This window comes from Lithobates pipiens, unplaced genomic scaffold, assembly GCF_037356315.1.
Source record: "Lithobates pipiens isolate NorthernLeopardFrog02 unplaced genomic scaffold, aLitPip1_a1.2 Scaffold_14, whole genome shotgun sequence".
Classification (NCBI taxonomy): Eukaryota; Metazoa; Chordata; class Amphibia; order Anura; family Ranidae; genus Lithobates; species Lithobates pipiens.
In genome coordinates this window covers 1,694,705-1,708,512 of record NW_027507728.1, presented here as the reverse complement: position 1 = coordinate 1,708,512, position 13,808 = coordinate 1,694,705, and the positions used below count along the sequence as shown (strand labels likewise).

Here is a 13,808-nt window from a genome sequence, read left to right as displayed (position 1 = left end):
TACAGGTGTGAATAGGGCACAAATGGGCTCAGCAGTATCAAGAAAGGGGAACCATTTTAAATAAACAGTTGTAGATTTGTAAAAAGTTTGGATACTCCAAAAAAGCAGAAAGTTTTCAGCATTCAGATCCCTTTCACACCTAGATCCGCCCACGGTAAAGCGTTGCTTGTTTTTGCGGCACTTTACCGGCACTGCAGAGCCACTTTGCAGGCGGGAAAACTTTTAACCCCAAAGAAGGGATTAAAAGAGCCCATGATGCGGCGCTGCTGAAGCACTTTGAGCTCTTTGGCAGCGCTGCCCATTCATTTCAATAGGCAGGGTGGTTTGGGAGCGGCGTATACACCGCTCCCAAACCGCCCCAGAGATGCTGCTTGCAGGGCTTGTTCCCCCCATCCCACAAGCGCACCGCCCCAGTGTGAAGGCACTCAGGCTTTCACACTAGGGAGGCTTGAGAGGCGCTTTACAGGTGCCTTTTTTTTAGAGCTAAAACGCCTGAAAAGCGCCTTAGTGTGAAAAGGGGTCTAAGAAAAAGAAAAAAAAAAAAAGCAGGAGAGCAAATCAAGAAATCTGCTGCCAAATCTCTCAGCACCAGGATACTCACACAGTTTCATCTTCCACCCTATAAAGAAACCATTGTGACAGTGCGTCACTTTTCTTGGATTCCCACCTGTCAGATTTGTCACCCCAGAGCGATACAATTCCCAACACAGTAAAGACTGTTCTACAGTCTACAAAGCCCTAAAAACAACTTCACATCCTATTTTACATCACCAAAATTGAACTTTGGAATAGTAGATATGTGAAGTCTGATCGCCACAGGGAACGCTCTGTTTCATCAAGCTGGTCACAAGGCTGCAGCCACCCAACGAAACATTTTATGTAGCGAGATGAACACAATAGAAGATTTCAAAGCACACAACAATGAGCACATTGTCAGCAGTCCTATCCACATTTCTCAAGCCAAAAAGAGAACACAATATTTTATAATTTCCATATATGGTCCCTGAACAGTCAGCACACCTGATCATGCGTTCACATTCCGCCGGGGCTTTATCTAGATGGAAATTTTCAAAATCAAAAAGTTCATTCTAATTTCTTGTGTACTTATTGAACACACCCCTAAAAACAAACATTCAGTGCTGGAGGGAAAAAAAAAAAAAAAGGTGAACCCATAGACTAAATACGCCAATTTGAAGTCAGTAGTTTGCACACCTGGAGTCCAGTTAATGAAATTAGTTTGTAGGCGGGCTTAGAACTACTTTGATTAATAAAAACCACACACACACACACACACACACACACACACACACACACACACACCTAGAGAAGCTACAATTTCTGGGGAAATTGTGTGAAGTGTTCTTGCCTCCACCTACTGGAGTGGCTTGAGTAACTGAAAAAAAGTGTTAAAAAGCTTACCATTTTAAAAAGTCTAAAAATAGTAGTAAAAGAGACCCATCATTAGCTGAATTTTTTTCTTTTTCCCCAAAAAAAGATTATTTTTTTCATGACGTGGTCATAATGATTTGGCTGATCATGGGGTTGTCAGCTTTTGTCACCTCCCACTCTAGTTTTGAGCATGTCGCCATTCATTCCTATTCCTGTCGCCTAGGGAGAGAGAGTTTTATTAACAGTAAGTGGTCTTGCTAATGCGAGAACACAAGACCACTTAAGAAGGGGGGGGGGGGCGCACTGATATTTGAAAGGCCTCCCCGACATCAGCCAGTCTGCACAATCCCCCTTCACGCGAAAGATGCAAGGTGAATGCATTGGTGAATGTGGCCGTGATGCCAAAATTACATTGCAAGCAAAATAGGATTTCTGAATATATAATAATAAAAAAAAAAAAAAAAAAAAAAAAAAAAAAAAAGAAGTTTACGTTCCCCAAACCTCGCTGAACGCTGATCTGGCTGCTCATACCGTGACTCACATTCTCCAGCCGAGCCACACTGCTCAATAAAAACCACAAATGTTTTCAGGCCGTCGTGTAAACAATTTATAGAAACCATATGTTTGAAAAACATCAACGTCCAGAGGAAATCTACTCAACACCTATACAATCCTGTAATGTCCACAGACTATTTTTTTACGTTTTTCATGTTTTGGTTTCGGTCTAAACAAAGATATCAGATCAAAGTTATTACTCTGTGGTTCAGGAACAGAGAGTCCGTCTTGTCTGAAGAGAGTCTCAATTGTGCTTGATGTTCCCTTTTTCAGTACAAGATCCTCAATCCTAGTTCCCCCCACCCCTCCCCCTCTTTTTAAAATAAAGATCTGATAAAAAGGGGGAAAAAAAAATATATATATATATAAATAATAATAATAATAATAATAATAATAATAATAATAATAATAATAATAATAATAATACCCACAGCACAATTTCAGTCACACACTTTTTTTTTTATCGTTTCTAGCTTGTGTGTATAAGTTAAAATAAAAAAAATAAATAAAAAAAAAAAAAAAAAGGGGGCCAAATCTCATCAATGGAGCTCGGCAGAACACAATCTTTGGCACTCAAAGCAGCAATACTCCCTTAGTCAAAATCACATATAAAAAGGTTTTTCCTAAGTCACACTTTTTCGGATCGGAGCGGGTCAGATGTCAGTGGACATGTCACCATGTTCAAGTCTGACAGGCGGACCTGAACGGATCGTCCGTGTGAAACGGGCCCAACACAGAACATTTTCTTGTTTTATTTATTAATCCTGACTTGCATATCGGCTCATATCTTAACCTATCAACTGGCCTGTTATGGGTGCCAATTGGATTGGCCACATGATACACAGCAATCAGGCCAACATGATCAAAAATGAAAGGCAAAGAAGAAAGAGAAGGAAAAAAAAAAAAAAATTAAATAAAAAAAAAAGGAGGGGGTGGGGGGGAGGTAGAGAGAAAACAGAGCAATGAGCAGCACATCCTACATTTACACCAGTGTCATGAATTTCAAATAATCCATGCCCCATCACATCGCAGAGCTGCAGGACTAATACAGGCAGTTCAATGTAATACTTTCTCACCATCAGACACCCCGTACACACAGCGGAGCTCCTGAAATATCAACACAGCTCAGTGAGTGCAGATATTAGAAGACAGATCCGTTTATCCTGTGGGCCTGGCTCTATTGACAAATGAATGAGATGTTTTTGTGGCAGAAGAAGTTTTAAATAAAATGTACACCTTTAACAAGTGGGAAAAAAAAGAAAAAATAATAAATAAAATTCTATTCAGGAGGAGAGCTTTAGCTGGGTAAGGCTAGAACCTCCAGAACAAAAAAAGTCTTACCAGGGTCCTCAAGGGTTACAAGAGTGTAATTAAGAAGGAAGTTACACAAATCTTGAATAGATGGCCTGTTTTGGGGGAAGGTGGATAAATAAGCACATAACACATGCTGGAATATTGTACACAGTACTCACAAAAGACAGAAAGTAGCGTGCAGAACAAAAAAAATAAAAAATAAAAAAATAAAAAATAAAACTGTTCTTCCTTCACGCTGAGTTCAAACTATTGCAAATTGAATACAGGTTTCCCTGCATCCAATTCACAGGTCAGATGATTGTGACCGGCTCTCTAAAGGAGTAATTTCACACATCTCCAGAGCAGCTTTGGTGCAAACTGCACAGGAGGCCTGTGTCTTGTTTAGTTTCAGGTCCAAATTCAGCCAAAAAATAAAAAAAAATAAAAGACCCGATACTGTGAACAGGGATGCACCGCACCCCTGCTGTGAGCCACTCTGTGCGTCAGTGGGAACCCAGCCTCAAAACAGACAATTTCCCAGAATGGCATATGTCTGCCCATAAAGCTCTGCCAGGCCTTGAACGATCAGCATTTATAAAGCATTTTGCAGCATCCTTCAGTGTTAGAGGGGCATTTTCAGTCAAAGACTTAGTATAGATTACCATCTTGTATAGGTAGTCCAAAGTCTGTATACGCCGAAGGCCAGACTTTTCATGACTAGCAGCCTGTTCTGGAGGCTTGCATATACACACACACACACACACACACACACACACACACACACACTCTCTCTCTAGAGAGGGGATGCCCACATCCATAGTTCCCGTCAAGACTCCCTCCTCCTACCATACAAGGACAGTCTACATACCAGCTACTATATAGTGTCAGAAATAATGAACCAGACCAAGACAGAAGTACAGTTCAATTTACTTTTATTATTAAACAAGTGTGATTTAACAAATGTAGCCAAAACATAGCCAAAGTTTGGTAACCGGAATAGATAGTCAGCCAAGCCAGAAAGTCAGGGATCAGTGTAGTGGAACAGCAAGCAGGATCTGGAGCCAGAAGGGATGTCAGCCAAGCAAGTCTTAAACAGGAACGCAGGAGATGATCAACATCACAGAGACTAAGGAGGAGGCAGAGATCCTCTGGGCTGGACGGCTTAAGTAGGCAGGACATCAGTCACAGCGAGTTGCTGGAGAAATAGAAGCTGGCAATTACCCGACAGCTGAGCGAAGTTGGAGGTTGTGAGATGACAGCCAGGACAGGGTCCTAGTAGTAAGGCACAGGTGGGCGTCTGCGGTCAGCATGGAGTCTGTACCCATCATTAACATGTCGCAAAGCCTTCTAGACTTGTGCCCAAGTAGAGCGAAGACCACGGAGATGCTCCGCGGAACAAATGAGTCAGGCAACATGAAGGTTGCAAACAACAGTTTGCCATAAAAACGGGGACAATCGGGAAGCAGAATAAAAAAAAAAAAAAAATAAAAAAAAAAGAAGACACCATTGCAGACAAACTCTGCAAATGGTAATAGGTCTGATCAGTTGTTATAATGGTCAGGAATATAGCAACGTAGGAATTGCTCCAAGGACTGATTGGCTCATTCTGCAGCCCCATTAGAAAGCAGGTGATACGCAGAGGAGAAAGCAAGTCGAAATTCCCAACAGTGCACAAAAGTCTCACCAAAACCAGGACACAAACCGACTACCCCTGTCTGAGACACAATCAACTTGGGTAGCCTATGTAAATTGAAAGATCTCCCAAGCAAAAAAAAAATGGAAGCCGGTTCCTTAGAAGTTGGCGATTTCTTAAGTGGAATAAAATGAGACATTTGAGAACCGGTCAACCACCATAAAGGATAACTGCTTCCCTGGGAGTTGGGCAACTCCACAATGAAATTCATAGATAGGAGATTCCAGGTCCTCTCTCCATTGGGTATGGGTTGTAGGAGGCCCAATGGAAGTTGTCGTGGAGTCTTATGCCGCGTATAGACGATCGGACATTCCGATAACAAAATCCTGGATTTCTGACAGATGTTGGCTCAAACTTGTCTTGCATACACACAGTCGCAAATGCCGATCATCAAGAATGCAGTGATGTACAACGAGCCGAGAAAAATTAAGTTCAATAGCCAGTGTGGCTCTTCTGCTTGATTCCGAGCATGCCTGGAATTTTGTGCGTCAGAATTTACGACAACGGATTTTGTTGTTGAAAAATTTGAGAACCAGCTCTCAAATTGTTTGTCAGACATTCGACACACATATACATATACACACACACACACACACACTCTGACAGAATTTCCGACAACAAGTTCACATCAAACATTTGTTGGTCGAAAATTCCGACCGTGTGTACACAGCATTACTCTGAGCACACCTGGTATAGGCAGCTACAAAGGCTGTTACATTAGCACATAGACTAGGCCATGAGAATTGTTGGGAAATGGACCAAAAATTGATTCCTCACAGCAAGTCTGGAGTACGGCAGTACGGAGACTCTCTGGGACAAAGCAGCAGTCACAAGGTTTCTCAGGAGGAGCATGGATCTGAGCAGCAAGAATTTTGTCACCCAAAAGGAGAAGCGAGACTGGCGCAAACCGTAGCAAGAATACAATCAGGAGGAAATCACAGGAACCGGAGCCGACTCCAACTTGGAAGTGGAGGAAAATTGTTATGACAAAGCCTCAGCCTTTACATTCTTAGTAATCGAGTAAGAATGAGACAAAATTAAATTGAAACTTGACAAGGGGAAAAAAAAAAAAAAAAAAAAAAAAAAAAAAAGCCCATCGCACCCTTCTGGGAGACAGGCGTTTAGCCCTCAGACAAGAATGTGAGATTCTTATGGTCAGCAAGAATGAGAACCGGCACAGTGTGGTACCTTCGAGGAGATGTCTCTATTCTTTCAGGGCTAAAATGACCACTCTGTCTCTCTCACTAATCTCGTAAGTGCACTTCACAGGGGACAATTTCTGGGAAAAGTAGCCATAAGGATGCATAGCGTAGGGCAATGAGACAGAAGGGCACCAACACCAGTCTCAGAAGCATCAACCTAAAGGATAAAAGGTAACATAGGATCAGGATGTGACAACACAGGCGCAGAAACAAAGGCAGCCTTGAAACTCTCAAAGGCCTTAACGGACACCAAATCTGTGGGTTACTGTCCTTCTAGTCATATCAGTCAGGGGCTTGACTAGAGAGTAGAAGTTATAAATAAACTTCTGATAATTGGCAAAGCCCAGAAAACACTGCAGGACATAAACCCACAAGTCGGGGCCACTGTAGGACTGCTAAAAATTTCTCTGGGTCCATCGAAAAACCAGCAGTAGAAATTACATAGACCAGAAATCTAACCTATTCACGATGGAATTCGCACTTCTCCAAATTTACAATAGGGATTGTTCATAGTTTCTGAAGCACACGACAGACATCTGTGTGGTGGCTCTCCGGGGAGTTGGAAAATATGAGGCTACCATTGAGAAAAACCACCACACAACTGCAACAAATCTCGGAGCACATAGTTAATAAATTCCTGGAAAACTGCAGAGGCATTACAAAGGGCAAAAGTCATTACGAGGTACTCATAATGGCCTGATCTGGTATTAAAAAGGCAGTTTTCCACTTGTTGCTCTCCTTAAGCCTCACAAGATTGTATGCCCCTCTTAAATCAAGCTTTGTGAAAACCGTTGCTCCCTTGAGGCGGTCAAATAACTCCGTAATCAATGGAATCGGATAGGCATTCTTAATCATGAACCGATTGGGACCCCTATAATCAATACAAGTTCTCAGTTCACCACAAAGAAGAAACCAGCACCAGCAGGAGACAAGGATTTGCAGATGAAACCTTGAGAGAGAACGTCTGCAACATACTCCTCCCATGGCCAACAGAGGTTAAACCTGGCCACGAGCGGGGTATGGCACCAGGTTGAAGCTCAATTGCGCAATCATACGGCCGGCGTGGTGGCAAACTACCGGCTTGACCTTAGTCAAGGTTTAGAAAAATCGTGGTACTCCTCCGGCAGTGAGGAGAGTGAAGAGGTGCACAGGATTTTGGCTACCTTCAGGAAGCATGTATTACTGCATTGTGGCAATCAGGAGAAAACCTCAGCACGGAGCCATTAAAAAAATAAAAAATAAAAAGCGACAATGTTGGGAAGGGAAAAAAAAAAAATTCAAAAAAATTTTGTACTTTTTGCTATAATAAAAATTTTGAAAAATATTTTTTTTCTGACTTTAGACCGTGTATTCTACATATGTTTTGGGGAAATATATATATTATTTTTCTCTCTCTCTCTCTCTCTCTCAATAAGCATATACTGAATGGTTTGCGCAAAAGTTATAGCGTCTACAATATAGGTGATAGATTTATAGCTTTTTTATTATTGTTATTTTTTACTAGTAATGGCAACGATCTGCCATTTTTATCGTGACTGCAACATTATGGCAGACACATTTGCATTAATACAGTGATCAATGCTATAAAAATGCATTGATTACTGTAAAAAAGGCACTGGCAGTGAAGGAGTTAACACTAGGGGGCGATCTAGAGGTTAACCGTGTTCCCTGGGGAGGTGATTCTAACTGAATGGGGAGGGGACTGACTAGAGGAAGTGATGGATCGTGGTTCCTAGCCAATAGGAATACACGATCTGTCACTCCTATCAGAACAGGGAAGTGTGTGTTTTACACACACACACGTCCCAGTTACGCATCTCCTGCTCCCGATCGCTCGTGGCTGGCGGTCATTGCGACCATGAGCATCGACGCCCCCACTGTGTTATCCCTGACCCGACCCCACTACAACGTTTAGGCGCGTTCAGCACTCAAGTGTTCATTTCAACTGCAATTCATATTCTGGCCAATGGAATGAGAGAACACTACAAAGCTAAACGTGCATAAATGCTCCTGCCAAAAGAAAAAAAGGCATTCCGAGGAGCTGAACAATCATCCAGTGCGCACGAGGCCTTAAGCTACTAGAACACAAGATCCGTGCGGCAAAAGCTCACACATAATTGGATGCAGAATCCCCTGCATGGCATACAGTGGCAGACCTTCAGAGCCCGTGCCGTAAATAACATCACTGCTCCCCCGGAAACTCATGTAGTCAGAGGCCGCAAACCTGGAAGCCCTCTCAGCAGTGACAGCTAGTGCTAGTAATGTGCTAGTATGCAATGTAGACTAGCACATCACATTGCAGGGAAGAGAGAGAGCGCAAAGGAATTTTCTTTTTTCCCCCTCCAACTGCAGTTTACTACCGCTTTAAGCCAGCCGTACACAATTTTTTCATATGAAAAATTCTCAAAAGTTTTGAACGTTCCTTCCTGCCATTATTGTGTCACAATTGATTTAATTTGAAACTTTGACCAGTTTTTTTTTTTTTTTTTTTTTTTTTTATTATTTAATCCTAGACATATTAATAAATTATTGTATTGTACAATTTTTCCCAAAAGAAAACCACATTAAACAGAATTTCGTTCAAGAAAAATATCCATTCAATAGAAATGTATTCTCACTAAACTAAAACAAACATCAATTTCACCCCACTAACTAGGGGTGCAACGGATCGTCACCGATCCGTGATCCGAACGGGACACCCTGTTTGGATCGGCACACGCCACGGCTTCGGCCTAGCTCTAGAGCGGCAGTCATCTTGGTGCACCCATCGGCCGTTTACAATGTAATCGCTCCATCAAATGATGGAGCGATCACTTGTAAAACAAACCGGAGACATCCTCTCCCCTCTGTGTACAGATCTGTACAGTGGAAGGGAGAGATCGGATGGCAGCAGCGCTGTGGGCTGGGATCTGTAGTGCCCACAGCGCTGCTCTGTGACAATTGCAGTCACAGCCATCCCTCCATAACCTGCCAATATGACAGTGGGGGAGATATATATTACAGTGGGGGAATTGTGGATATTACAGTGACTATATGGTGGTGGAATTTCACAGGTTTTTGCAAATTCAATTATTTGCTGATCTGAAAAATGATCCGATCAACGATCCAATCCGTGAGTTTTTTTTTTTCCATTGCACCCCTACCACTAACCATTATAAAAAAAATTGAGCAAACATTCCAGAAAGGAAAATTTATGTGTATGGTCAGCTTTAGACTGACACCAGGGCTACAATTCCTAGGGTGTGTCTCCACTACAAACCATATGTTACAGCAGCATAGTTCAGGATCTCTCAGACGTGTCACCAACCGCAATTTCTCACTTCAAACCAAGATTACTCACCCCAATGACTCAGCCGCATGTGCTAAGGAAGGATATCCTGTGGTCTGGGGGGAGGGGGAATAATACTCTGCTACACAGCTGATTGACATTTGACATTATTGGTAATCAACTCACTGGCAGCACAAAAAATTCAGTACGTCCGAAATCAGGTGAAAAGAAAAAAAAAAAAAAAAAAAAAAAAAAAAAAAGGGGGAGCGGTTCAATCGCTAAGCGGTGGAGGAACATGCATACAACCTTTGGAGGATCCCTATGTTGCCACAAAACCCTGTTTGAAAATGGCTAATCGAATGCCTAGTTTTGATGCTCATTCTGCTGACAATATGATACAAGAATAGCATAGGCTCAGCTAGCCATGAAGCAATAATCAGCCCAGCGGTGGACAGTCCTACAAGCTATAGAATTAAATCAAAATTTAAAAAAGGAGAGGGGGGGGGGGGGAATGGCAAGAAAAGAAAAGCAAAACGAAAACAAAGCGAGAGATCATGGCCCCTTTTACATGGAGCGGATTCCGTTGGCGGACTCAGCGGATCGCGCCGCTGAGCAGGTGGATGACAGGTCACTATGCAGAGCGGAGACGGACAGCGTCCCGCGCTCCTCTTTGGGGCAAAAATCGTACCGCCTGTTCTTTTTCATCCGATCCCATCCAACAGACTCATGGAAAAAAATAGGACCACCATCAATCTGGATTTGGCGGATCGAATAGAAGCGGACATGTCACGGTTGACATCCGCTGCCCCATAGGTGTGAATGGATGGTCCGATCAGGTCCGCCTGAGAAAAAAAAAAAAAAAAAAACTGACAGGAAACTCTGATTGGACAGCCCATGTGAAAAGGGGCCTAAAGGAACAAGTGAAGACAGCTTGGAACAGCAGTGAGAAGAGATGCAGCGTACAATTGTAGTATTAGCCAAACACAATATGATATAGTGACAACTAGATTCAATTGCTGCAAATGACTTTTCTAATAGAACCTGATACAAAAGGAATGTAAATACAAACAAAAGCTGTACAAATACCAATTCATAAAAAATAAAAAATGGGTGATGGACAGACAGGGTCTCTTCATCCCTAGATCTGCCCTTCCACGCCTCAGCATATTTTTAGTAAATAATAAATAAAACACACGGTGAATTGTGTGGCAAAAGCAGCTGCTAAAGAACTGCGAGTCCCAGAATGCAGCACCACACAAATGCTAGGACATGCTGGGACTTGTGGTTCCTTGGCAGGTGTCAAAATCACATGCATTTTTTTTTTTTTTGTGGAAGGGAATTAAAGTACATGTAAACCCAAAGCAATTTTTTTTTTAACAAATGTTGGTTTTCATCTTTTTTTTTTTCCAGTTTTTTGTTGCATTTCAAAGTTGTTGATTTGCTGCAGCCACTTCCTGTTTACAAGCACACATTAAGAGACGAGGACAGAGCACCATCACCCTATTACAGGAAGTGCCTGAACAAGGACCTTCAGAACAGGATCACCAGGTATTTTAATAAAGGTTACAAATTAAGAAAAAAAATATATAAATAATATGGAAAATGATATTAAAATGGCCAAACTTAAGATTTTAGTGGATTGGGTTTACAAATACTTTAAAAAGATACCTGTCACAAAAGTAGCATCTCAGCTATCCACCACTGAAAAGTCCTGTTGCCTGGCTGTTTCAAGTTTTCAATACCTCTACACAACTGACCTTGAAATTAGCTTGCAGCAAATGAAGCAAGAACTCTTGACCATCTTGGCAGCCAGGCAAGTGGCATTTTCAGTGTTAGAGCTCAGCAATGAACATTTTCTTCAATCCTTAGCAGAGACCACATCCCACAGTGAAGAAGCAGCTTCAAAAGGACTACACACAGTGTTTGTGAATTGTCAAAGGACACACATGCACACACACTGCACAACTCGCCCCCAGAGCTCACACTCAGCAACGCAAGATGGAGAATTAAGGTTGCACACACCCGTGGTACACAGCAAGCTCCAGCCGAATTTGTGTTCCCCATTTATTTGTTTTAGAAAATAACGTTTAGCTGCAATTCATGCCCAGCAGTCAGCAATGGGTCCTGGGACTGTGCGTCTGTGTGGCGCTGAAAGCAGAGTGCGGTTCTCAGTGACTGAGGCGATCGTCCATCGGGTCACTAACCAGGGAGGGAGCAGACACCTACTGAAGCATGCGGCAGGGAAGACAAAAAGGCAAAAGTAGCACCAACAATCAATCAATTAATGATCAGGTTCATGCAGTTACATCTGATTTCACTCTATTTAGTAGATGAGGCAGAGCAGAAGTCATTTGAAGATGGTAAAATATTTTTTTGCTCTGGAAAGGTCGTTTACACAGGAAATATATTTTTTTTCACCCGAGATGCAGAGCGCTGCAACATTTTCTACAGATTACATCTTGGAAACCGTTTCTCTTGGTTTTGTTGTGTTTGAAATGTGAAGAATAAGTGAGATGAGTTTTCAATCTGTCAAGAGCAGGAATGAGTTTAGCTATGCAAAAGGGAGAATTTCTATTAGGAGGAAATGAGGGACGTCCTGTATATACGGAGGGGAAATCAAAGCAACGGCTCCAGAGTCATGCCACAAGGGCTCGTCTCCAGTCCTGCCATACAATCTCTGCTTATTAGTGGAGAGTCTGCTTTGGAATTCTATTTTTATAAACGTATTTTCTCATGGGACGTCTATGGTACATTAGAAAGTGATGGGAATCGATACGCTGAACTCCAGGAAGATGTGGAAAACACAAATAAATGCAGCTCTTTATTCATTAACACATCATTTAAATGTATTTAGATATATTTTATAAATGCAAGCAGGGTAAGTACCTGAATGTGACGTGGAATCAGCCGTTGTACTGCAGAGCTTAAAGTTGGAAGTCCATGCAAAAACTAAAATCCCTGCATCTATAGACACCACGGATCTAAGCCCTTGTACACACAGTCGGACATTCTGACAACCAAATCCGTTGCATTTTGTCCGACGGATTTTGTCCGAAACTGTTGCATACATACGGTCGGACAAAGTTGTTGGAAAATCCGATCGTTCAGAACGTGATGACGTAATTTTGTTACGATGGGACTACGTTCAGGCTAGTAGCCAATAGCTTTGGTCTAGGAATTTGATCTGCGCATGTGTGGCACTTTGTCCGATCGGAATTCACTACCCACAATCGGACAAAGTCCGATCGGATCATGTTGTGGGAAAATTTTATAGCCCAGCTGGAAAACTTGGTCCGTTGGTTACTCCGACAGAAACAGTCCGATGGAGCCCACACACTGTCAGATTATCCGACAACACGGTCCTATCGGACATTGTCCACCGGAATATCCGACTGCGTGTACAAGGGCTAACACTAACCTCTCTATCCCTGTAAAGCAGGGATATGCAATTAGCGGACCTCCAGCTGTTGCAGAACTACAAGTTCCATGAGGCATAGCAAGACTCTGACAGCCACAAGCATGACACCCAGAGGCAGAGGCATGATGGGACTTGTAGTGTTGCAACAGCTGGAGGTCCACTAGTTGCAGATCACTGGTTTAGGAGATATTTGCCAAAAGACAGGCACCGCTGTCAACAGCGATATGCCGCGAGTAGCGGCTCCCATACGCATGCACGGGAGTGACGTCATCGCGGCTTCGTCTAATGACAGCGGCGGAGCAGCGATACCCACCGAGAAGATGGATGCTCCAGACTACAGGGGACAGCGGTGAATTCGCTGGCTCCTGTGTCAGGTAAGTGACACATAATGGATGCGATGCGATGCATAGTAGTCCATTATGCTTTACCTTTGCAGGGAATCAAAGAGGAAGTAAACCCATCAGGGTTTACTTCCTCTTTAATTGAACAAGCTGGGGTTAGAAGCTCATTGATTTCTATGTAGAAGTGAGCCTGATTTTGCACTTTCTAGCTTTAGTAAATAAATCCCATTGTGTACATAAAAGTGGGGTATGCCTGTATTTATTAAAGCCAAACTCCAGGCAAAAAAGTACTAGCGCTTGAAAAGATAAAATTAAAAACAACTTTTGATGACTTTCCCCATAACGAATGTCCTTACTCTTCCAAATTCAAAGTGACACTAAACTGGTTTAAAAACCAAATCCATCTTCTGTTGCTCTCAGCCTCCTCCAACTCTCCAGATTCTCTTTCTTTTGCCACTGTGATCTGTCTTCCTGTAAAGGCCCCCATACACACGATACAAAAATCAGAAGTAAAATTTAATCCGACGAACAATCTGCCGAGTTTCGGATCGTTAGTATGATGCTTTAGAGAGATGATTCCGTTTTTTCGTCATACAAAAGCTGGATGTGCAGACTATAACATTTTTGTCGGAAGTGAACTCCACATCCA

At 42.5% G+C, this 13,808-nt stretch overlaps 1 protein-coding gene across 3 annotated transcripts in view; it reads right to left on the bottom strand.

Annotated features, from left to right (window-relative positions):
- Positions 1-13,808, bottom strand: part of GSN (gelsolin) — an 86,548-nt gene that overhangs the window by 50,442 nt on the left and 22,298 nt on the right. The window contains exon 2 of one of the 3 annotated variants that reach the window (XM_077479164.1): positions 11,423-11,625. The exons of 1 other annotated variant lie outside the window; for it this stretch is intronic. In XM_077479164.1, coding sequence (XP_077335290.1) covers positions 11,423-11,464 — 42 coding nt within the window. In that variant the 5' untranslated portion in view covers positions 11,465-11,625. The remainder of the gene's footprint in view (positions 1-11,422; positions 11,626-13,808) is intronic. One more of the 3 variants, XM_077479165.1, reaches the window with a different exon arrangement.